This window comes from Leptodactylus fuscus, chromosome 3, assembly GCF_031893055.1.
Source record: "Leptodactylus fuscus isolate aLepFus1 chromosome 3, aLepFus1.hap2, whole genome shotgun sequence".
Lineage (NCBI taxonomy): Eukaryota > Metazoa > Chordata > Amphibia > Anura > Leptodactylidae > Leptodactylus > Leptodactylus fuscus.
The window spans coordinates 193,525,585-193,550,559 of record NC_134267.1 but is presented as its reverse complement, the minus strand read 5'-3'; the positions used below and the strand labels follow the sequence as shown (position 1 = coordinate 193,550,559).

The window sequence follows — 24,975 nt, the reverse complement described above, 5'->3', positions numbered from 1 at the left end:
CATAGCAGCTATGTGATAGACTGACAGATTCATCACATTCACTTCTATAGGACAAGGCTGTCATTACTTTACATTGCACTCCATCTTTTTTTCATTGTCTGCAAACAGTGACCTGTTGGTCCAACTAGTCACATGATCACCAGAATGCAAGTGCCTTCTGGTGACACTGCAGCTCTGACCTCGTAATATTTGTGTTGCATCATGTGTGGTCCTGGGTGCTAAAATTGAAATGTACACTTGTCTAGGCCTCAGATCAGATTTTCTGCCATAAGTTATGGTAAATCTGGTGGTCCGAAGTGAATTCCATCCACCTTCATCCCCTCCCTGCTCTCTGTAGCAAACTAATGCCAGTACCTTGTAGGGCAGTCTCTACGTTTTCCAAAGATGCCTTTGTTATTCTGTATTGTGGCTCCATTTTCATGAAAATACTGATTTTATTTTTATGCAAATTAGCTGAAAATTTCTTTAGGACCATTTCATCATCTGATCTGAGACTTCACAGTAGTTAGGGCTCGTTCACATCTGTGCCTGCAGACAGAAGACGGAAACCAGACAGACAGTGTCCGGCTGTGAGCGCCAGTGAGTGTTTTGTGCTCTCCGCGGCAAAACCGTTTTTTTTATTTATATTTAACCGGACACACAGTCCTGCAGGTCCAACTTTGTGTCCAGTTAAAAAAAAAAAAAAAAAACAGAAAAAAAAAAAGGTTTCACCCCGGAGAGCACAAAACGCTCATGGCCGGACACTTTCCAAACCAATTCAAATGAATGGGTTTGAAAAATGCCTGCAGGTTTCCGTCTCCTGTCCAGTTTCGGGCAGTAAACGGAAACCTGTATAACTGAGGCCGGGGCGCAGATGTGATCCCAGCCTAACTCTGTAACTCTTAATTTTTTTTAATGTAAATAAAGGTTGTATTTTACACATATATCGCTACTGGTGGATTCTGGTGACGTTGGATATTTTTTTTTTACTTTGGGTTTTGATATTTGCAAGCCTACAGCAAGTCCAGGTAACTTCTGTGCATCCCAGTCCACTTTTACGTTGAACACTGATATGGTGAACTGAAATCAATTTTTTTTTTTTTTTTTTTGCATATCAGTATGACATATACTAAATCCTGTGCCAGTTGTGGGTCTAATAACTTGAGCTACCAGGATCATAGGGATCTGCGGTGCTGCAAGTTTACGCCATCAGATCACGGACAGAAAGCAAGTAAAATCCATATAAGGTCTAGTTCACACGGGGACAAGGAGGCGGATGCAAAAATCCGCCTCCATAGAATGGTGGTCTATGTAGAGGGCTAGCTTTTTTTTTTCTGCTAGGGTTTTTTTCCGCTAGGGGAAAAAAGAAGCGACATGACCTTTCTTCAGGCGTTTTCCACCTAAAGAAAGCAATAGAAGTGAATGGGAGGCAAAAAAAACAAAACACTTTGCGTTTTTTCGCAGCCCATTCACTTTACCGGTGGGGAAAACCACCTGTTTTTTTTTTTTTTTTTTTTGTTGTTTAAGCGTTTTTTCTTTTAAAAAAAAAAAAAAAAAAAAAAAAAAAGCTCCAAAAAACGCTTCCTAATTAAGAAGCGTTTTCTTTCAGGACCAAAATAAGCCACACGTAGTTTACGTGTGAACTATCCCTAATGGTCTCCTTGCAGCCATCTGATGTAGGCCTTACTATTGTCACTTTTAGACTTTCGAATTACACAAGCGACTCCTACCTGCACTGCATAAAAAGAAAAAATGTAGTTTCTAGGAGACCTTTATTGGTTGCCTTGACTCTCTGGCAACAGGTTTTCTCTGAGGAGCTTTGTCCTATTAAACATGTGAATGTAAGTTTTAGTTTATTCTAGCTGCATAGCCAGATGAGCTGTCATTGAGACCGGGGATCCACACCCATTAATCAGCATGATAATAACACAAAGGCCATATTCACATTACTGTGTGGGGCTTTACACTCGCCCATTCACATTAATAGGTAGGTCACCGCCTATTCTACAGGCTGAAATTAGGACTTCTATTGCAAGAGAAATGTGTTCTCAGTTTTGCCACTTATATTTTAAAAATGTTCTTGCTGGTGTTTTAATGAATGTAAACATTTCTAGATTTTTTTTATTTTATTTTTTTTTATGTATTATCCCAGAATTTTACAGTAAATATTGGATCCGTGGAGGGCATTCAGATGAATGTGACTGTGTAACACTAGGTTCACACTAGCATTCAGGTTTCCATCCTTCAGGTCTGCTTGGGAACCTGCAAGATGGAAGCCCTGTTGCTTAAAAAGCGGTTCCATGTGGAAACCAGGGAACCCCATAAACTGTAATGGAGTCTGACGAGTTTTCACCTAAACCACCAACAAGAAAAGGCTAAGGCCCCAATCGCTAAGGCCCAAATCGCAGTGTGCCGCACTGTTTTTTCCCACAAAGTGGACATAGGATTCGCATGAATCCCATCCCCTTTGCTTGCACTGTAAAACCCTGCGACTTTTCCCGCAGCGTTTCCGCCGCATTTACGCCTCGTGAGGCCCCAGCCTAACTGTTTTATATGTTTGCTCACCTCCCAATTATACTCTGCGGTCTGAAGAAGACTTATTCAGTCTGAACTAAACGGCCAGGCAAACCTTGCAAGACTAATCTTGTGAGATTCGCTCAACACATACGCTTACTTGAGAAGGGGCCTGTTTTAAGGGCTGTGGTCTAAATTGCCCTTATGTGTAACAGAGGTAAAATGCCCGATTAATTTAATTTTTATTTAGATTCCAGCGCTTCCTTAGTCTTTGTACGCAGATGCCCGGCATGTAGAGGTCGCACTACTTTTTTTCCCCCAAGAGAAGAAATAACTTCCCTTATTTTTGAGGAATATTTTTAGCAGCGGAGGAGTAGAAAGTTTACAGTATTGTAAATGTGTAATTTTGCTTTTCAAACAGGGAAACCATTACTAGAACAGTTCTCCATGTATTTAGGGATTTGTTTTTTCAGCATTCGATGTACAGTAAAAAGTTTCTTCATGTTCTTTGGTTCAGTAAAATCATTGCAATAAATCGATATTAGTTTTATCATATTTTAACCCACTTCCTCTCTGCGCCATCCTTTTATATTGCGCTGAGCATATAATTAATGGTCAGCGCCATAACCGTATGATTCTCATATTGTCACAGGCACAGGAGCTATGCCTGCAGAATTACTGTAATACACACCTGATAACTGGGAGTTGGGAAAATACTATGGCATCTGGGTGGTTCAGGGACTAGATCTCAAAAATAAACAAACATGTTGGGTATCCCCATCCGCACTTTCCAAAAATAGTGTTAAGTGTGTAGCGTTGTTTATCGCATAAAAAAAATGTGTGTGTGTATGTGTGTGTATATATATATATATATATATATATATATATATATATATATATATATATATATATATATAATTTTTTTTTTTTTTTTTTTTTTTTTTTTTTTTTTAATACGATGTGCAAATTTGTATATTTTTGTCACCTCACTTGCATACCCTGGTAAAGAAAACGGTTAAAAAAAAAACGATTGGTGTCAGAATACAGTGACCCCAGGAAATCTGTTCAATATTTTTTTGCATTATAATTATATTGCCCAAATCGTATTGACCCGATGGACAAACTTAGGGCGTGTTCCCATCTTCACCCCGATCTCCGCTTTCAGGCTTCCGTCTTCTGCTGACAGGAGATGGAAACCCAGCAGTCAGTGTCCACACGTGAGCGCCTGTGAGCGTTTTGTGATCTCCACAACAAAACCATTTTTTGTTGTTTTGTTTTGTTTTTTTAACCCCTTAAGGACCCGGCCATTTTTTGGTTTCGCATTTTCGTTTTTCCCTCCTCACATTTCAAGAGCCATAACTTTTTCATTTTTCAGTTCACAGAGTCACATGATGGCTTATTGTTTGCGGGACAAATTGTACTTTGTAATGGCACCATTCAATATGCTGTGCAATGTACTGGGAAGCTGGAAAAAAAATTCAGAATGAGGTGCAATTGGAGAAAAAATGCATTTGCGCCATTTTCTTATGGGTTTAATTTTTACAGCATTCACTGTTTGGTACAAATGACATGTTACCTGTGTTCTACGTGTCAGTACAAACGCGGTGATACCAAATTTATATAGTATTTGAAATGTTTTGATACTTTTAAAAAAAAAAATGATAAACTTTGCAAAATAGAAAAAAAAATTTGTGTCATCATGTTCTAACACCTGTAACTTTTTCATATTTCCATGTATGGAGCTGGTTGTGGTGTCTTTTTATGCGGGACAAGATGACGTTTCTACTGATACCATTTGGGGAAAGATCTGATGGTTTGATCACTTTTTATTCAATTTTTTATAGGAGGCAAAGTGTTGAAAAAAACGCTTTTTGGCGGTTTTTATTTTTTTTGCCGCTACGCCGTTCGCAGTACGGGATAAATGTTTTAATATTCTAATAGTTCGGGCATTTTGGAGCGCAGGGATACCTAATATGTTTATGTTTAATGTTCTTTAATTACTTTTATAGCTAATCTAGGGAAAGGGGGGTGATTTGAACTTTTATATATATTTTTTTTTAATACTTTTAAAAACTTTTTTTTTTCTTCTGTTACATTTATGATCAGACCCCTTAGGTCTGATGCCTCTGGCATCGTCTAATAGATCTCATGCAGAGACAAGCCTGGAAGCCTTCAATAGGCTTCCGGCTGTCATAGCAACCGATCACCGCCCTCATGTGACGTTCAGGAGGGCGGCGATCGGCGAAACATGGCGGCGCCCATGCCGCCGGCGCCGTTTACACACTGCGGTCACGTTTGACCGCAGTGTGTAAAGGGTTAACAGCAGCGATCGGCTCGGGCACCGACCGCTGCTGTTAGTGGCAGGTCCTGGCTGTATTATACTCACAGCGTGTGAGCTCGCTCCATACATCCCCATGCGACCCATGACGTACAGTTACGTCAAGGATCGCTAAGGGGTTAAACCGGATACAAAGTCCTGCATTTCTGACTTTGTCTCCGGTTACAAAAACCGGTTTCGCTGCGGAGACCAGAAGACGCTCACGGGCAGACGCCTTGCAGACCCAGTCAAATGAGTGGGTTTAGAAAGTGACCGCCGGTTTCCGTCCCCTGTCCAGTTTCTCAGGCAGAAGACGGAAACCTGAAAGCGGAGACCGGGGCGCAGATGTGAACCCGCCCTCACTATGTCATTTGTAATGTGCAGTGAATGCCGTAGGGACAGAATGCAAAAACTAATAATGTTTTGGTTTTTTACACACGGACCTCTCAAAAGCATTAATAAAAGCTAATGTAAACATGATATATGCCCTAAAATGGTGTCAAATAAAAGTACAAGTCAACTATCTATGTCAAAAGAAAAATAAAAAAAATTATAAATTTTTGAAAGCGGTAAAAGGAAAATATGAAACTCTGTGCATTAACATACAAACTTTCCTGCGTCGTTAAAGGGTTACCGTATATACTCGAGTATAAGCCGAATTTTTCAGCCCAGTTTTTGTGCTGAAAAAGCCCCCCTCGGCTTATACTCGAGTCAGCAAAAAAAAAAAAAATTTTTTTTTTTTTTTTTTTTTGGAGGGTGAGGGGGGTTTATGACCAGCCACAATGTCAATGTATAGAATCTCCCATAAAACAGTGCAAAATTTTTTTTTTAAAAAAATAAAGGTTCTTAATCCCTCCTTTCCCTAGAATACATAGAAAAGTAGAAAATGACTGTAAAACACATACACATTAGGTATCCCTGTGTCTGATAGTGCCCTGTCTACTGAATATAGGTTATCTGCAGTGCTCCTGTTCCATCAGGAAGGGGTTAATAGGAGCACTGCAGATACTCTATATTCAGCCAGGCTGAATTCCAAGTGGGGGGAAGAAAAACAGTCCTCAGGCTCAGGGAAGGGGCAGACAGACAGACAACCAAAACACCCCCTCCCCTTCCCCAGCATCTACTGCACCCAAAAACTACGACCATTTTAATTTTTGAAATTTTCCAGTAGCTGCTGCATTCCCCCCCCCCCCCCCCCCCCAGGCTTATACTCGAGTCAATAAGTTTTCCCAGTTTTTTGTGGTAAAATTAGGGGGGTCGGCTTATATTCGGGTCGGCTTATACTCGAGTATATACGGTAATACTTTTTACAGAAATTCAAAATTTTGAAGAAAATGCTAAATTAGTTTGGTTTCCATATTATATTTGGTTTCCATATATATTAATGTTTTCATATTTGTGCATGGGGTTGTGAAAGGTGCTTTTTTTTTTTTTTTTTTTTTTTTTTTTTTTTTGGCCATTTTGAGGATCTAATAATAGTAGTAATTAATAATAATTTTTTTATATATATTCAGTACTTATAGGGAGGTTAAATGTAGATAAGATTAGATTGGTCTGGCTACAGGGATGCTGTAGATATGTTGGATACAGGGTGCTGTGTTTTGTTCATTTTTATTTGTAATCTAGGGAAAGCGCAGGTGACTTGAAAGGTGACTTTTTTTTTTTTAAATTAGGACTTAAACTTGCTATCGTTAGATCACTTGTTGCCTGTCATGTACAGTTGTATTGCAGTCTATGGGAGAATTGCTGTACAACTGTTTAGGTTGGCCATCATTAAGCCTCAAGGGTTATCTTCTTATGAAAGGCCTGGCAGCCTTCAGGAGGCTCCTGGCTGCCATAGACAATGGATGGGTATCTGTACCAGTCTTACACAACGGACACCTGCTCTGTTTCTAAGCAGAGCCAAAAGTGCTAGGTGTTAATATGCATGAGACTTTAAAGAGGACCTTTCATGGTTTGGAGCACATGCAGTACTATATACTAACGCTGAATTCAGCACACTGTCGGCTTTCCGGATCTGTACCCCTGGTGAAAAGCTATCGGTGCCGGTACCGTAGCTCTTCACCGTCAGAAGGGCGTTCCTGACAGTCTGTCAGGAACGACGTCCATCTCCACAGCAGCGCCTATCGCGCTGTACAGTGTGAGCGGGGAGGAACGCCCCCTCCCCTCCTGATAATACTCGTCTATTGATGAGCACTGTGAGCAGAGGGAGGGGGCGTTCCTCCCCGCTCACACTGTACAGCGCGATAGGCGCTGCTGTGAAGAAGGACGTTCCTGACAGACTGTCAGAAACGCCCTTCTGACTGGGAAGAGCTACAGTACTGGGACCGATAGCACTTTACCCGGGGCACAGATCAGGAAAGTATATAAAACTGCATGTGCCCCAAACCATGAAAGGTCCTCTTTAAGGACTAAAATACAGACATTTGCGACCTCTTCTAAAATATTCGCCACGGCAGTCACATGCTGTACTACTGGCATTACCGCTTTAATGACGTTGTGTATTTTGGTTTAGACACATTGCTGCGGTTGTTCAAACCCCAGTAATCCTTTTTTGGGCAACGTTAAGGGGGCGTTCACTCTACCGTCGGTGTCCGACTGCTAGTGTCCGCTGCTAATGTCCGTTCAAAATATTGTGCGGACATTAGCATCGGACACTAGCTGTCTTAAAATGGAGATTGGGTGCGTTCTTTTACAGTCCGTGTCTGTCCGTTCCCAAAGATGTCCGACTTTTCAAGCGGACAGAAAAAAACCTACATGTCGGGTTTTGCTGTCGGCTTGAAAAGTCGGACATCTTTGGGAACGGACAGACACGGACTGTAAAAGAACGCACCTGATGTCCATTTAAATCAATGCAAAATGTCACGGACACAGCTAGTGTCCGCTGCTAATGTCCGCACAAGATTTTGAACGGACATTAGCAGCGGACACTACCTGTCGGACACCGATGGTAGTGTGAACGCTCCCTTAACTCTTCTGACGTACAAGGCATAAAAAATCGTCTGGTTTTTGGGCAAATCAGACTTTTTGTGTCTCCATCAAAACTTTCCTGAAAAGTGCAGGGACGGGGCTATCGACCACACCAGATTTATTATTTATTACACCAGATTTATGCATTTCCCTCCAGGCACACAGTTTGGTGGAGGATGCTCCTCTTCATATATAAGGCTCACCCTCTGGCAGCAATGAAGCTAGGGACGCTGTCTTAAATATGTCCCAGTGTTTCTTTAACAAGTGCCAGTCTTATTTTTAGTTTCACTGTAATGGAGTATTGTGCTTTGCTTTAGTATACAGAGGCACACCATAAAATAAAAATTCAGCTGTATATATAACATGCAGTCTTATGCAATGTGCACCTATAGCATATGATGCTTACAGAGGTTTAGAAAATGCACTTTAGAGCAATGTAGTACAAGAAAATCTGTTTTGAGTCTTGACCTCTGTGTACAGGGGCATACAGGACTATATTATGGACACATCCAGGGTACAGTGTTTGGGATGAATATGGCTTTGTACTTGAAGCTTACCACTTACCAGGAGCTTTGTGTTAATATGCATTGGTTATACTGAGATTAGAGTTTCCCTAAACCAGTACACGCATTTATATATATAGACATTAAGGGGTTTTCACTATATATGCACTTATCCCCAGTCCTCGAAATAGGACATCCTCGTCTGACTGCTGTGGATCAGACTATTAGGCAACCGGCAACAAGTACCTATGTGAATGGAGTGGTGGTGCGCCTGCTCAGCCACAGCTTAGTTAAAATGGTATTTCCATCTTAACGAATTCTCCCCTATCCATAGGATAGAAGATAACATGCGGTTTGGTGGAGGTCCAACCACTCAGACCCCTCTGACCAGGAGAACTGGCAGCTGTCATGCCGGTGTGTACACCATTCTGTTCCTCTTACTGGGAGTGCTGGAGCCACATTCTGCACTTCAGCTATCTCTGGCTCTCCCATTGAAATGAATGGAGCAGTGTGTACTCTGGTCCGAACACCAGTCCATTCAGAATAATACTCCCCCATTCTCCTAATTTGTAGGGGTTTGACAGTTGGGTAGTATAATTTAAGGTGGAAATACCTCCTTTTAATGTCTGTGAAAGTCCTACATCCCTATCTCCAGCAGTCCCATTAGAGAGAAGGGAGCAGCAGTTGGGCAGGCATGCCATCATGCTACTCACATGGAGCACTGTCACTCTGAGTGCACCAAATGCCTCATTTACAGAACACTTACAAGTTATATTTCTGCAAAAGTGAAATATATAGGAGGTATGTTGCTTCTCTGTAATGTGGTGGTGATTGAATTTGCTTGGGGGTGGTGACAGACCCATTTAACAGTTAAACACCTTTAGGCTATGCCCCCATGTTTTGGAAGTTAAGCTTTTTTTTGTTGCAAATTTAACGGGTTTAGTATAAGGGAGCCAGCACACGGAGTAAACACGCGGCTAAAATACACGTGTGAAAATAAGACTCCCATTGGCTTCAATGACATTTTACAGGTGTATTTTTACACATGTAAAAAAATTACGCGCGTTTACTCCTTGTGAAGGCTCCCTAAGAACTTCTTATATATTTCCCATTCCTTTTCTAGCCATTCTTGGCTTTGGCTCAAAAAAAAAAATGCAGCAACACTGTTTTCAAAATTGCTTAAAGGGAAGATCCAGCTTCCAAAAATTATTTGCAAATACATCCACAGCAGGTAATTAATGACTCCCACATCTGAGGTCACATGCTGCTGTGAAGTTTGGTTTGCAAGCTCGCTCAATTTCACCCCACCCCCTTATTGAGCAGCAAACACTGTGTGAGAGAGCAGGCAGATGAATCATGGGAAATGTAGTTTGTCCACACATTCACTGCATGTAAATAATAGTGATACAAGGAGCAGCAAGTAAAATAAAGCCAAGCAAAGAGTACACAAGTGAACAGTGAGGATTTAGCGTGGCTGTGGACGTATCTGCAAAAAAAATTTTGGGAGCTGGATAACCCCTTTAAAGCATGTAACAAACAGTGTATGTCGTGTACTCCTCCACAATTCTGGCCATCTTGCGTAGTAAATTTTTCTCCCCTGGTTAGTGTTTTTCCTGATTTGACATTAAACTTATCAATGGTGAATTTGTACGATTGTTGGTTTGTTTTTAGATAGCTGTATATTAATGTATTTGTTTTCTAATGGTTCTTTCCTTTTTATTTTAAGTATCTTAGCCCTCTGTAGACCTCACAATGGCAACAGAAATTGGCTCCCCGCCTCGCTTCTTCCATATGCCGCGTTTCCAACACCAGGCTCCCCGCCAGCTGTTCTACAAACGCCCTGACTATGCACAGCAGCAGGCAATGCAACAACTCACCTTTGATGGCAAGCGCATGAGAAAGGCTGTGAATCGCAAGACTATAGATTACAATCCATCTGTCATAAAATATCTTGAGGTGAGTTTTCTAATTTGGTATTTGTGCTAATAGTGTTTGTGTAATTATACAAGTCAGGTGCAGGATGACTGGCTGTCTCCACTCCAGCTTCTCCCCACCCAGCTTGGCTTGATACAATAAGTCTCACTCTAATTTTCATATTGGGGAGGTTTGTCAATAAGGCTTGTCTAGGCAGGAAGAATCCTGAGCTGCCAAGCTTCTCAATTCTGGCACTTTTTAAAATTTTTATTACTCTGAAACACTGCAGCATCTTAGGCTAAGTTCACACGTGAAAAAAGCTAGCTGATTTTGTCACTGATTTTTAAGCCTCGCTTTTTTTGGACGCTGTTTTTTGCATTGGACGCTGTTTTTGACGCTGTTTTTGACGCTTTTTCGGTCGCTGTTTTTTTTAAGCTTTTTTTTTCCCCCAGCCCATTTTTTAACTAGCCAGCCCACTGGGCATGGCCAAAACCAACCCCTTTTTGTCTGTAGGCGCCATTTTAGCACACATCTCCAACTGAGCAGAGCTCACTGCTACTTCATAGCAAGCTGCTATCTTTGATATCAAAAATGCTGCTGTATCCAGATGTGCTGTGCTGTGATGAGTACTGTCACAAAATGGCTGCAGGAAGCAGCCAACACCCATGGCCACTCCTCTGGGATGTCACTTCCAAAAGTGTGATAAAAAACAGCTAGCTGTTTCAGTCGCTGTTTTTGCCAAAACAGCTGCAAAAAAAAGCGACCAAAAACCGCTAGCTGTTTTTTCAGCGCCCAATAGACTCCAATTCATTTTTCCAGGCGGAAAACGCCTGAAGAAAGGTCATGTCGCTTCTTTTTCTGCTAGCAAAAAAAGCTAGCAATAAAAAAAGCTAGCAGAAAAAAAAAGCTAGCAATTCACATAGGGCTCCATTTTATGGAGGCTGATTTGGCCGCGAAATCAGCTGTCAAAATCAGCGTCCATGTCCCCGTGTGAACTAGCCCTTAGAGTAAAAGACAGTTCCTAGGCGCAACACGGTGGCCGCTATAGTTAGCACTATAGCCTTGTGGCGCTGGAGTCCTGGGTTCGAATCCTGCCAGGAGCAACATCTGCAAGGAGTTTGTATGTTCTCCCTGTGTTTACATGGATTTCCTTCCATTCTACAAAGACCTACTGATAGGAAACAAAAAGTACATTGTAATCCCTATATGGGGCTCACAATCTACCAAAAAAAAAGTTCCTGGTTATAATGGAGCCTGTCTAGTTCCTGCTGCCTATGCTTAGGACAGCGTGAACCTGCCAAGTTCCCTTGCCTATATGGTTTCCTGCTCTAGTCTGGTGTATACAATTACATTTCTTTTCACCAGATTATACATGAAGTGATGCAATAAATTGTGCATATTGAATGCCAGTTATAGAAAGGCAATTTACACCCCCCCCCCATATTAAACTTAATATCTTTAGCTTTAAATGATTAATACTCTTTCTTTATAAAGGATGTTAATATTGAACAGAAGTACAACTTGTCCGGTATTTTTAGTTTATAGAATTCTCTGTGTGTTCCTAAACAGCTGGTTTCTCACAAGATTTCAGCAAAAGGTGTTACCTTCTATTTTTGGCTAAGACTGCTATATGACAGAGATATCCTGTGTAATCTCCCATTGCACTGTTTTATGTTTGCAGCCTGTGGCAGGTTTCGTTTCACTTGTGTCAGCAAGTGGGATATGGCCGACCTCCTGTGGCAAAGAAACAGTTATACCTGTGAATTTATTTTTTGTGCATTTTCTTCAAGCTGCTGCTTGACCATGTATTTGCTTTCTCGTCAGAATCGTGTATGGCAGAGAGATCAACGAGACATGAGAGCCATTCAGCCTGATGCTGGGTATTATAATGATGTGAGTAACTCACTAATCATGATCTAGCTTCTTTATGGAAATCTATCTATGTTTTTTTGAAGAATGACCTTCCAACATATATACTGTCTGAGGCCTTGAAACATTACTGCTGCCTGAAGAGTGTTTTATTTATTCACATGTGAGTTACTATTAGGGTACATTCACACGGAGTAACACGGCGCTGATTCTTGCACAATAACTCGCCTAAGAATCAGCGCTACAAAACAGAATCCCATTGACTTTAATGGGTTCCGTTTAACACGCATAACACATTGATATCAATAGTTTAAAAAGCCTCCCATTGATTTCAATGTGTTACGCGCGTTAAACAGAACCCATTGAACTCAATGGGATTCTGTTTTTGCAGCGCTGATTCTTACACGAGTTATCGTGCAAGAATCAGCGCCGCATTACTCCATGTGAATGTCCCCTTAATGTTTTTTTTTTATTTAAAAAGTTATCCCTTTTAACATCATATTTAGAATGTGTGAAATAATTGTCAACAGTGAACATCTTTGTACATTGCATTTCTAAATGAGTCGTCAAAAGTGTATAAATGTTCTTAAAGGGATTCTATCATCTCATCAATCCACAGGTTAGGGGTTAAGTTGCAGATTTGTGGAGGTTGAACAACATCTGGGACCCCCACAGATCTGGAGAATGTTAAATCTTTATTCCTGTTGATTTGAATGCCGGGACATGTGTGCCTCTTTCCATTTTGATGGAGCTGCCAGAGATAGTATCCTTTGACTATCTCTGGTAGTTACATTGCAATTATTGTATGGTTTTCATGATCGGTAGGGGCCCTAGACATTGAAATTCCACCGATCTGCCACCTATACTCTATCCTGCAGATGGTGGGACAAGTTAATGAGATGGGAAGCCCTTTTAAAGTTAGAGGGTTATTCACAATATCAAATTTGATGGTGTCTTTTTATGTCACTAAAATTTAGCAATACACTGCTTTGTAAAATGTACGTTTTTAGATTAGTTTGCCTTACAAATACCCAATGTCAGTTCTTTCAGTGTTCTACGCCCGTTACTGCGCATGTCCTCCAGTAGTTTTTCTCTGGACTATGAAACATGTTTAGTTTGTCCTTATTTCCATTCCTGTTGAGTTTCTTCTACACTTTTTATATAGTAAAACTGTCTATGGCCTGTTTTTATTGCTCAAGGCGGCATGCCCAAGGAAGACCAGCATGTCTCTTTGCTTTTTCCTCTGCACTAAGAGCTGATGGGATGTCCGCAGGGTAGCCATGTCTATTATTTGTGCTGCTCCTATTGCCACTAAATAGGAACATGTACAGTAGCAGCAGCTGGTAATAGATGCTGGCAGTCACTAGCTATTATAACTATTACCTTTTTTGCCTATGGAAGTTGCAAGATTGCAGGTATACAAAATGCACAAAAAAAGTAGTATTTTATAGTAATTTTATTTTGGTATGAGACAGTCTGTGGGGATACTGTGCTTTGGATAAAACCAACTGATTCTAGGACAACCAGCTTAAATTTCCTTTTGTTTATTTTTCAGTTGGTGCCTCCCATTGGGATGCTTAACAATCCTCTAAATGCCGTAACTACTAAATTTGTACGAACATCAACCAACAAAGTCAAGTGCCCTGTGTTTGTTGTACGGGTATGTATCTGGATATAGATGTTAAGTTGTGTAAGATTTCATTTAAAGATCTCTCTACGGATTAGTAGCCTGAATGAAAAACTAACAATTACTGCTTCTTGTCTATTTACAGTGGACCCCTGAAGGTCGCCGTTTAGTAACTGGAGCTTCAAGTGGGGAATTCACTTTATGGAATGGGCTCACATTTAATTTTGAGACCATTTTGCAGGTAATTTTTTTTAGTAAATCTGCTTTTTAATGAGTGATTGCATTTCTCATTGTATGGTCGGTGACAGTCCAACAGATGGGACACCCATTGCTGAGTTATTTTCAAGTGTAGTCCAATATAGGTGAAGTTCAGTGGATGTTGGAAATAGTCAGCTCTTTTTTTTTTTTGACACTTCCAATATTCTTCTGCTGTACACCAATATTTAATTGAACAGCCTGCCATGAATGATCTTATAGGCTGTGGACATCTTTTGCCTCGATTCTTTCTTGGTTTTTACTGTTCATTAACTGGCATATGGCAAAACATTTTTGTCGTATACTTTTTTTTATCTGACTTCCTTTTAATAGCAAACTGACTGTAAAATTCCCATTAGCTCTAACTAAGCATTGCCAGGGAGAATCTGTCTGTACAACTGTACTCAATTCAGTATGTAAGGCTGTAGCATTTACCAAAGGGGGGGGATCACTACCAATAACTGTATCTTCAGTTGTATACCACCTAGAGATCACTAGTTAAAAACCGTCGGGAATGTTATTTTATCCGCAGCATGAAGCAACTGCTGTATATAAAGTTCAAATTCCTAGCGATTTTTGACTCTTGATATCTCCGGTTCTGCTCTAGCTAGTACTTCAGTCTTGGCATCATATGAAAGCTAAGAACCATTGCTGGTTTAAGGTTAAGGTCTCACGTTGTGGAAACGCAGCTTTTTTTGTTGCAGATTTAAATGTTTTTTTTTTGTTTGTTTGTTTTTTTTGAGCCGAAGACAAGAATGGCTACAAAAGGAATGGGAAATATATCGCAAGTTCTTATACATCTACCTTCTGCTCAATCCATTCGTGGCTTTGGCTCAAAAAAAACCAAAAAAACAAAATCTGCAACTAAAAAAGCTGCGTTTCTGCATCGTGGGCTTCAGCCTTAAGGTTTTTGTTCGGTACAATAAATACAGAGCCTTAGTATTTGTTTCTTTGGTATCCTTTCCTGCTTTTGTGTTTTTTGTTTTTTTTTGTTTAATTAAAAAAAAAAAAATGCAGAAACTGGATTAAACTGAACTGTAAAAAAAAAAAAAAAAAGTTTGACACAAGTCAATAACTTTTCTCCATTTTGTTTAGGCTCATGACAGCCCCGTCCGAGCAATGACCTGGTCCCATAATGACATGTGGATGCTGACTGCTGATCATAGTGGATATGTGAAGTACTGGCAGTCCAACATGAATAACGTCAAGATGTTCCAGGCGCATAAGGAGGCGATTAGAGAGGCCAGGTTTATAACCACTCTACCCTTTTCCATAGATGTTGCTAATCTCTGCCTTCTATGTTGTATTTATTTGCAGTCTTTAGGTTTTCTATGGGGGGCAGGCTTAGTCAGGTTAAAGCAGCATTTTATGCACGTCCATTCCTGTTATTCATTGTGTTCGCTCACAGCATTGTGTACTGTTTCTTGCACAAACTGTGTATGCCAAGACGTTTGCTTTATAAATAAAGAATTCTGTGCCTCTAATAGTTCACAGATGCAAAATAAAGCACAAATCCATACAATAAAACCAACAGCTACACTCGACATGACAATAAATCAAGCCAACTACTCCCACAGTGCTAAATCCTACAGGAACTGGAGAGACCTGTGTGGGATATCCTCTATACAAATGACTATTAGGTAGGCCTGGCACTCTTTCCCCCACGTTCTCTTTTTAAAGCAGGGTTATGCTGTTCTAGGTATAAATTTGGCAATACGCGTACATTAATATAATTTTACTCAGTAAAAGTATTTAATTTTTTATGTTTAAAAACTACATTGAATACATTAACTTTGTTAAATATTGTATATGAATCAACCGCACAATGTAGACAACATGCTCGTAATGTAAAATCCTTCAGTAGATTATCATCAATGTCATACTAACCACATCATATCAAAAATAAGACTGCGTCTGCAGAGCACCTGTAGTAGTATTCAACCAAAGCAAATTCATGCTTGAAGCAGGCTTAAAGGGGTTGCCCAGAATTTACATAAATATACCCAAGACAACTGAATGGGATATGAAAAAATAACTATACCTTTTCTTTAACGTTATTGTATAAGATTACATCCTTAAGACTAGGTCATGAATATGAGATTGTAAAGGAGTCTAATGCACGCCTCACCGCTCAGCTGATATATGCGCTGTTTACTATGTCGTGGCTCAACTTATGCTGCTTTAGCTCTGCCACTCTGGTGGTCCTCAGGGATCTGAGCTTCCTGCAGCGATGACTTTCTGTATTTCCGGACATGACCACTGCCAGTCACTAACCTCAGTGGTCACATGTAAAATTCAAATTGCAACCTGAGGATAATGTAACTGCATTGCAAACTGTGACCACTGCTTGCAATGTGTAGGAGTTGCACAGTGACTCGGTAATCTTTGGTCACTTGACAAGAGTCTTAGACAAAGTTACTGCTTAGCCCTAGCCAAAATGTTTTAATTGCTGATTTTAAAGGGATCCTATCATTGGATCCCCTTTTTTTTTTTTTTTCTCTGACTAACACGAAGGAGTAGCCTTAAGAAAGGCTATTCTTCTCCTACCTTTAGATGTCTTCTGCGTGCCACTGTTCCGTAGATATCCCAGTTTTCATCGGTATGCAAGAGAGAAATCTCTAGTGACGCCTTTATCATCTTCTGGAACGTGCTCTCCCTGTGTTTTCTTCCATTCTGGGTTTCAATCTTCTAGGCATGCACAGTCGGCTCTGTTAGTCAGGAAAAAAAGGGTATCCAATGATAGGATCCCTTTAAGAATAGATTCTTAAAGGGATCATCCAGGAATTTCAGAACTTTGGAAGGCGCACTCTCTTGTCCGGTCCAGCATATGGAATGTCTTTGCTGCATATGATTGTGCAGTCCAATTGGTGGCCATAGGGGATGAACCAGTGGCATCTCCTTATCCGGCCTTCTCGCCAAGTTCTGAAATTCATAGATGACCACTTTTTATGGTTGAATTCACATCTAATGTGACACTTCTTTGAGGGATAAATCTTCCATACTAGGGCATCCTAAGCCAATATGTGGTGGTGGTTTCACTGTATAGGCTTCAACAGAGACTTTTATCTCACTCCTTAGTGCTACAAAAATCTATTCAATGCATCAAACCCTTTCATATCAGAAGATACGCTATAATACTTCTGTCTTCCAGGAAAATAAAATTAACATTGCACTTCCTAATAATGGTTAAGCAGGGGGCACAATGCATCCATGTGTAGCAATTGATAGCATTAGAAGAAGATAAGCCGTGTTTGAGCTGGAGAATATAGTTCTATAATAAAGGGCTTGTTGCAGACTTGGAAAGTCTAAGCAGCGGCCTTCAGCTTAGCTTGTAATGGGCTGAGGAAGCCCGAAGAAGCTGGACCTTTGAGGTAAGTAATTTCTACCCTCATAAAATTGTTCAAACCTCGTATAACATAAGCACCACAGAATGTAGATTTTTTGCACAGTGTAGACCGCTGGTGTATCCTGTATACAGTATCTTACACTGAAGCAAGTTTTAGGTTGAGCACAACACAAATTCTGCACATGCATGTAAGTTTGGCATCATTTTTTTCTACTCCATTGATTCAACATTTTGAATATGTAAACATTGCGTTACTGGAGTAAAATCAAATTCTGACCTCAAGCTTACATGTGAGTTATGTAGCATCTTTAGTTTTTCTTTTTTTTTCTGTTATATTAAAGGGATGGTGCCATTTAATCACACAGTGCAGGGTAAGTGTCAAATCACTAGAGGAGAGGTCCAACTGCTGCATCCACAGGGATCGGGCAAATGGGAAATGAAAGTCGCCCTGTGAATGAAGCACCACTATGACTGCATGATCAGCACTTCTATGAGGCTGTTAGGACTGCATTCTTCAGCAACCCTATAGAGGGAATGGAGTGCAGGTCACGTAGGCACAGGGTGGATTCAGCGGGACTTCTTATTCCCCAGGAAACCACCCCCAGTGATCTCTCACTATTCACAAAATAAATGTCTGTTATAGCATAACCTCTTTAAGCCCACTTTGATGTGCAACATTTCTGAAACCAGGATTACTGTTTAGTTTCATCATCAGTCTAAGATGAGGACAGTATGAACGTTTCACTGACGGGATACACTCAAATAAACAATATTATTTTCCCATCTTCGAATGAAAAATAGGTAAGTACTGATCATTAGGGAATTCAACTTGAAGACCGTATTTTGATTTAAAAACATATATAATACACACATGGGGCGCACATGTTGAATAGGTTGGTGATTGACGGTGTTGTATGAGTGTGCATTCAAAAATACAGTCCTATGAAAAAGTTTGGGCACCCCTATTAATCTTAATCATTTTTAGTTCTAAATATTTTGGTATTTGCAACAGCCATTTCAGTTTGATATATCTAATAACTGATGGACACAGTAATATTTCAGGATTGAAATGAGGTTTATTGTACTAACAGAAAATGTGCAATATGCATTAAACCAAAATTTGACCGGTGCAAAAGTATGGGCACCTCAACAGAAAAGTGACATTAATATTTAGTAGATCCTCCTTTTGCAAAGATAACATCCTCTAGTCGCTTCCTGTAGCTTTTAATCAGTTCCTGGATCCTGGATAAAGGTATTTTGGACAAACAATTCAAGTTCAGTTAAGTTAGATGGTCGCCGAGCATGGACAGCCCGCTTCAAATCATCCCACAGATGTTCAATGATATTCAGGTCTGGGGACTGGGATGGCCATTCCAGAACATTGTAATTGTTCCTCTGCATGAATGCCTGAGTTGATTTGGAGCAGTGTTTTGGATCATTGTCTTGCTGAAATATCCATCCCCAGCGTAACTTCAACTTCGTCACTGATTCTTGAACATTATTCTCAAGAATCTGCTGATACTGAGTGGAATCCATGCGGCCCTCAACTTTAACAAGATTCCCGGTGCCGGCATTGGCCACACAGCCCCAAAGCATGATGGAACCTCCACCAAATTTTACAGTGGGTAGCAAGTGTTTTTCTTGGAATGCTGTTTCTTTTTGGACGCCATGCATAACGCCTTTTTTTTTATAACCAAACAACTCAATCTTTGTTTCCAAAATGAAGTTGGCTTCTCCAAATGTGCTTTTGCATACCTCAGGCAACTCTATTTGTGGTGTACGTGCAGAAACGGCTTCTTTCTCATCACTCTCCCATACAGCTTCTCCTTGTGCAAAGTGCGCTGTATTGCTGACTGATGCACAGTGACACCATCTGCAGCAAGATGATGCTGCAGCTCTTTGGAGATGGTCTGTGGATTGTCCTTGACTGTTCTCACCATTCTTCTTCTCTGCCTTTCTGATATTTTTCTTGGCCTGCCACTTCTGGGCTTAACAAGAACTGTCCCTGTGGTCTTCCATTTCCTTACTATGTTCCTCACAGTGGAAACCGACACCTTAAATCTCTGAGACAACGTTTTGTATCCTTCCCCTGAACAACTATGTTGAACAATCTTTGTTTTCAGATCATTTGAGAGCGGGCTGTCCATGTTCGGCAACCATCAAACTTAACTGAACTTGAATTGTTTTGTAGAAAGAAATGGTCCAAAATACCTTCATCCAGAATCCAGGAACTGATTAAAAGCTACAGGAAGCGACTAGAGGCTGTTATCTTTGCAAAAGGAGGATCTACTCAATATTAATGTCACTTTTCTGTTGAGGTGCCCATATTTTTGCACCGGTCAAATTTTGGTTTAATGCATATTGCGTATTTTCTGTTAGTACAATAAACCTCATTTCAATCCTGAAATATTACGGTGTCCATCAGTTATTAGATATATCAAACTGAAATGGCTGTTGCAAACACCAAAATATTTAGAACTAAAAAGGATTAAGATTAATAGGGGTACCCAAACTTTTTCATAGGACTGTAGCTGTCTTAGTGACAACTGAGTAAAGCCACCCATTATACTCCTAAGATTGAGCACAGATTTCAATAGAATGCAGATGAATCTCAGTTCACACTAGTGTCACTTACATGTTTGGTCCTACAGGGGACTCTAACATCGGAGAGTAGTGGTTACACACGGAGCTTGGCGAACCCCATTAATTATAATGGGATCTGTTGGGGGTCCATCATTTTTTAATCTGAAACTGCCAGAGGAAAAAGTCCTCTGTGCAGGACTTTTCCTCCGCTGATTTTCAATAGACACTGCAACAGACTTCAGTGCAGATGTCAACGTAACCTTTCATTGGAACTTCTCCAAAACTATATATCAGGCTACTACGATGTAACATGTTACCAGCAGATGGGCTGCATATTCACTGTGACAGGTTCCCTTTAAATTCTATCCAAAGAGCACCTGTATCAGTAACTAGTAGAAGGACCTGACTTTGCACAGGTATATTTAATCTTTTGTTTGTGTAGTGGCCCCATAAGAATTGCCCAGTTTTGCACTGGTGTGTATTTTGTATGTCGTGCATGTCCATAAGCGTCATGTGATCATGTGTATCTCGGTTTGGGTATCAATGAAAATCCTGTGATCGGTTGTTAGGTATACCTGGAGTAAAGCTGTGTGTATGTGACCTTGTGTAACAGTGTCATCCACAGTACCCTGCCCCTTTAAAGATGAACTACAGCAATGAAGAAAAATGGCTGGGTTGTTATGGAAACCTGGAGTAAAGCTCTGATGTGTCGTGGTGTGCTCTGCGCTGTGTATCTAATTCACTGATGTGTACTAAGCTGTGTATCTAATTCTCTGTGGTGTGCATCTCAGTGTTGGATATCCCTGGAGTCATGTGTGCATGTACGGTGATGTGTGTATGGCAGTTAGAATATGAGTGAAAGACTTGCAGGCTTGTATTGGCTAATGCAGGTCATTGTATTGCGAAAGCTGTATCTCAGGAACGGTACGTCCGAGAGAGCGGAGATCCAGTCTAAAACCTTTCTCGATACCTGATGTATTTGTGTGCCAAATTTGGTGAAGATCGGTCCAGTCATTTGGTCGCGCATAAAGAACAGACAGACAGAAACACACACGATAATGATAGAAGTGCTTTGTAATGGCTCAGCACATTACGGTGGTCCTCTTTTCAGTAACAAAAGATTGCAGGCATAGAGAATTTAACTTCCTCACTCTTTCTCCTTAATATTATTGCAAACTGTTTTTGGTAATTGTAAAATATTAGGTAATTGCTTTATGGATTGAAGCAGTTTTCCTACAGCCATGAAGCTTACATTTGTAATTTTTTTTTCTTAGAATCCCTGGCAATATTTCTAACCCACTCACAAAATTATTTTTTTGTATTTTGCTTTAGTCTCATGACACTCCAGAAACTGAGTTACATTACTGTGAAACTGAGACTTGCCATAGAGGAGGCAGGTGCAGCTACTTTTCAGAACTGAAATTGTAGATGTGATGTTAAACTTGCAGAAATGTGGTTACATTGCAGTATCAGGTTAAAGGTCGATATTAGCATTTTTCACATTGTGTTTCTAGGCTGTTTTTTTTTTTTTTTTTGCCAAAATTGAGTGCTTAGAAAAGGAATGGCAAATATAAGGTTCTTATACTTTTCCCTTCTGCTCAATCCACTCCTGACTTTAGCTCACCAAAAAAAAAAAAACGCAGAAAATCCTACAACCAAAAAAAGCAGCTTCTCTGCAATGTAGGGCCTTAATTTTTATTTTATTTTTTGAATGAAAACATTGGTGATAGGCAACTAGGCAGTATCTTGTTAAACATTATTCTAGAAAAAAGGATTTTATTGGCTGAAACACTAACTAATCCAAACTTGCATGTTCACCATATGTTTTCTTAAATCGATTTTCGGAGATCAAAATAAATGAGCCTGGGGATCCCCCCCTTCCCTTCTTCCCTTGTTCCTGTACAGTCTCTTCGTATTGAGACATAGTAACCCTTCTGACCTACATCTACACCAGTACCCTGCTCTGCACCAATGAGAGGCACTGACGGTGAAGTGGTTGTCTGCAGATGGGTTCCTCTTCTTTATGGTGGTGTTTCTCCAATTTGGCTATTATTCCCCAATTATACTATTAAAGAGGACCTTTCTTCATTCCTGCCAAGTCCAACTCTTTGCATCATTTAATGGGATTCTAGCATTAGAATCCCATATTCCACAAACACCACGTCTGATTACCCTTTAGAAAGGCTATTTTTCTCCATTTTGAATTCCTCAAGTCGCCATTCGGTAGATATTCTGGGTTTTCTTTGTTATGCTAATGAGCTTTCTTGCAGTATTCTGGGCGTTCTCCTGCACTCAAACAGCACTGGGGGCATCCCCTGTGCTGCTTGAAAACTCTCCAGTGCCACCTCCATCTTCTACTGGCACGCTTTTCCACTGCATCCTCTGCCATGTCTTCTTCTGGTGCTGGTGTCTTTGGGATCTAAATCCCAGGCATTTGCAGACGGCTCTGCCATCAGGCTTCGGGCAGAGCTGACTGCACATGTCTGTGCGGCCGTTTTCTTGTGGCCACTTACACGAGCGTACTGCATGCATTGGACTCCATGTGAACTTACTGTAACCAGTCAGTAGGCCTTTTTTAATCTGTGCACAGCTTTGAGTAATTTCCAAGACTGAAAGAACTTGCTAAAATCATTTGCGATCTTAGGGGGCGTTCACACTACCGTCGGTGTCCGACAGGTAGTGTCCACTCAAAATCTGGCACGGACATTAGGAGCGGACACTAGCTGTGTCCGTTACACCTGTCATTTATTTAAATGGGCATCGGGTGCGTTCTTTTGCACTCCGTGCCCTTCCTTCCCTGTCCGCAAGTGAAGATTTCCGACTTCTCAAGCAGACAGAAAAACCCGACATGTAGGGTTTTTCTGTCCGCTTGAGAAGTCGGACATCTTCACTTGCTGACAGGGAAGGAAGGGCACGGAGTGCAAAAGAACGCACCCGATGCCCATTTAAATAAATGACAGGTGTAACGGACACAGCTAGTGTCCGCTCCTAATGTCCGTGCCAGATTTTGAGCGGACACTAGGAGCGGACGCTACATGTCGGACACCGACGGTAGTGTGAACGCCCCCTAATTGATTATATTGCAGTTTTACAATAGCTATAACAATAGCAGAGGTCTTCAGATGTGAGAATTCTCTTCTCTTTGAGCAAAACAGGAAAGCGTATATGGAGACAAAAAGGAAAGACGTTCATAGGGTAGAAAGCTTGACACTTGTGTAATATACTGGATAGATGAGGCTCACCATAGGAGGTTGTGCAATTTAAAGGGATTGTCCACTTTCAGACCAATATTGAGAGACAAATATTATTGTTTGTATAATAAAAAGTTGTACAATTTTGCAATATACTTTCTGTATTAATTCCTCACGGTTTTCTAGATCTCTGCTTGCTGTCATTCATTCTCCTTGCCTCTAGTGAATAAAACACGGTCCATGGTCATGTTATGTACACACAGGTGCACAGCTTGTAAACGTCACAGCACAGTAATCAGACATCAGCATGGTAGCCAGCTATGCACCTGTGTCCTGATCACATGACCATGGACCGTAAGTCCCATGTCCATGGTCAGACTTTTATCCGCTAGAAGTAACTGAATGACAGCAAGCCGAAATCTAGACAACCATGAGGAATTGATACAAAAAGTATATTGTAAAATTTGTATATTTTATTGTACAAACAATAACATTTGTTTCTCAATATTGATCTGAAAATGGCCAACCCCTTCCCGCCGATGGCATTTTTTGATTTTCATTTTTCGTTTTTTGACTCCCCTCCTAAACCCTATAACTTTTTTATTTCTCCGCTCCCAGAGCCATATGAGGTCTTAATCTTTGCGGGACAAATTTTTCTTCATGATGCCACCATTAATTATTCTGTATAATGTACTGGGAAGCTGAAAAAAAAATTCAGAATGGGGTGGATTTGAAGAAAAAATTTATTTCTGCGACTTTCTTACGGGTTTCGGATTTACGGCGTTCACTGTGCAGCCAAAATGACATGTCTCCTGCATTCTATGTTTCGGTACGATTCCAGGGATATATGGTTTTATTTACATTTTAACCCCTTAAAAAAATATCCAAAACGGTGTTAAAAAATGTTTTTTTCTAAAAGTCGCCATATTTTGACAGCCATAACTTTTTATACATCCGTGTACAGGGATGCATAGGGCATTTTTCTTTTCGGGGCCGGGTGTACTTTTTAGTTCTACCATTTTCGGGAGATGTTATTGCTTTGATTACTTTTTATTCAAATTTTTATCAGAATCAAAACAGTGAAATAACGGCAGTTTGGCACTTTTGACCATTTTTCCCGCTACGGCGTTTACCGTATCAGAAAATATTTTTATAGATTTGTAGAGCGGGCGATTTCAGACACAGGGTTACCTAACATGTATCTGTTTTACAGTATTTAACTACTTTTATATGTGTTCTAGGGAAAGGGGGGTGATTTGAATTTTTAATACTTTTTAAATTTTTGAATATTCTTTTTTTTTTTTTTTTTTTTTTTACTTATTAGACCCCCTAGGGGTCTTGGACCCCAGGGGGTCTGATCACTAATGCATTGCAAAAAATCATCATTTCTTTTGCAGGCTGCATAGACCAGCCTGCAAAAGAAAGAGGCTGCAGACCGGCTGTCATGGAAACGTGACGTAGGCCCTGGAGCTAGCTCCAGGTGCCGGTGATCACTGGAAAAATGGCAGCGTCCATGCGCCGCCTTGAAAATGGCGCCTTTGACCGAGGCACCGGAGGGGTTAATGCCTCCGATTGGTCTGCGGACCGATCTGAGGCATTACCGCTGGCTGTCTACTGTGTAACACAGTAGACACCCGGTGTCTATGGCGACCGCCCGACTCCCAGGCGGCTGCCATAGTTAAACACCCGACATGCGCTGCGGATGTCGGGAAAGGGTTAAGGCTATTAGCAGCTTTAAGTCTAGTAGCTTGAGCTACCTTTTTTTTTTTTTTTTTTTTTTTTTTCCTTCCAAATTTGCATCAAATTTTTAAGAGATACAAAATTTTGATCAATGTTTACCACTAACATGAAGTACAATGTGTCATGAAAAAACATTCTCAAAATCACTTGTGTAAGTTATAGCGTCT

At 40.5% G+C, this 24,975-nt stretch overlaps 1 protein-coding gene across 4 annotated transcripts in view; it reads left to right on the top strand.

Annotated features, from left to right (window-relative positions):
• The window catches only part of WDR33 (WD repeat domain 33), an 81,990-nt gene that overhangs the window by 14,110 nt on the left and 42,905 nt on the right, over nt 1–24,975 (top strand). For all 4 annotated transcript variants that reach the window (XM_075268979.1, XM_075268978.1, XM_075268977.1 and 1 more), the window contains exons 2-6: nt 10,010–10,239; nt 12,022–12,090; nt 13,622–13,726; nt 13,839–13,934; nt 15,044–15,195. In XM_075268979.1, coding sequence (XP_075125080.1) covers nt 10,036–10,239; nt 12,022–12,090; nt 13,622–13,726; nt 13,839–13,934; nt 15,044–15,195 — 626 coding nt within the window. In that variant the 5' untranslated portion in view covers nt 10,010–10,035. The remainder of the gene's footprint in view (nt 1–10,009; nt 10,240–12,021; nt 12,091–13,621; nt 13,727–13,838; nt 13,935–15,043; nt 15,196–24,975) is intronic.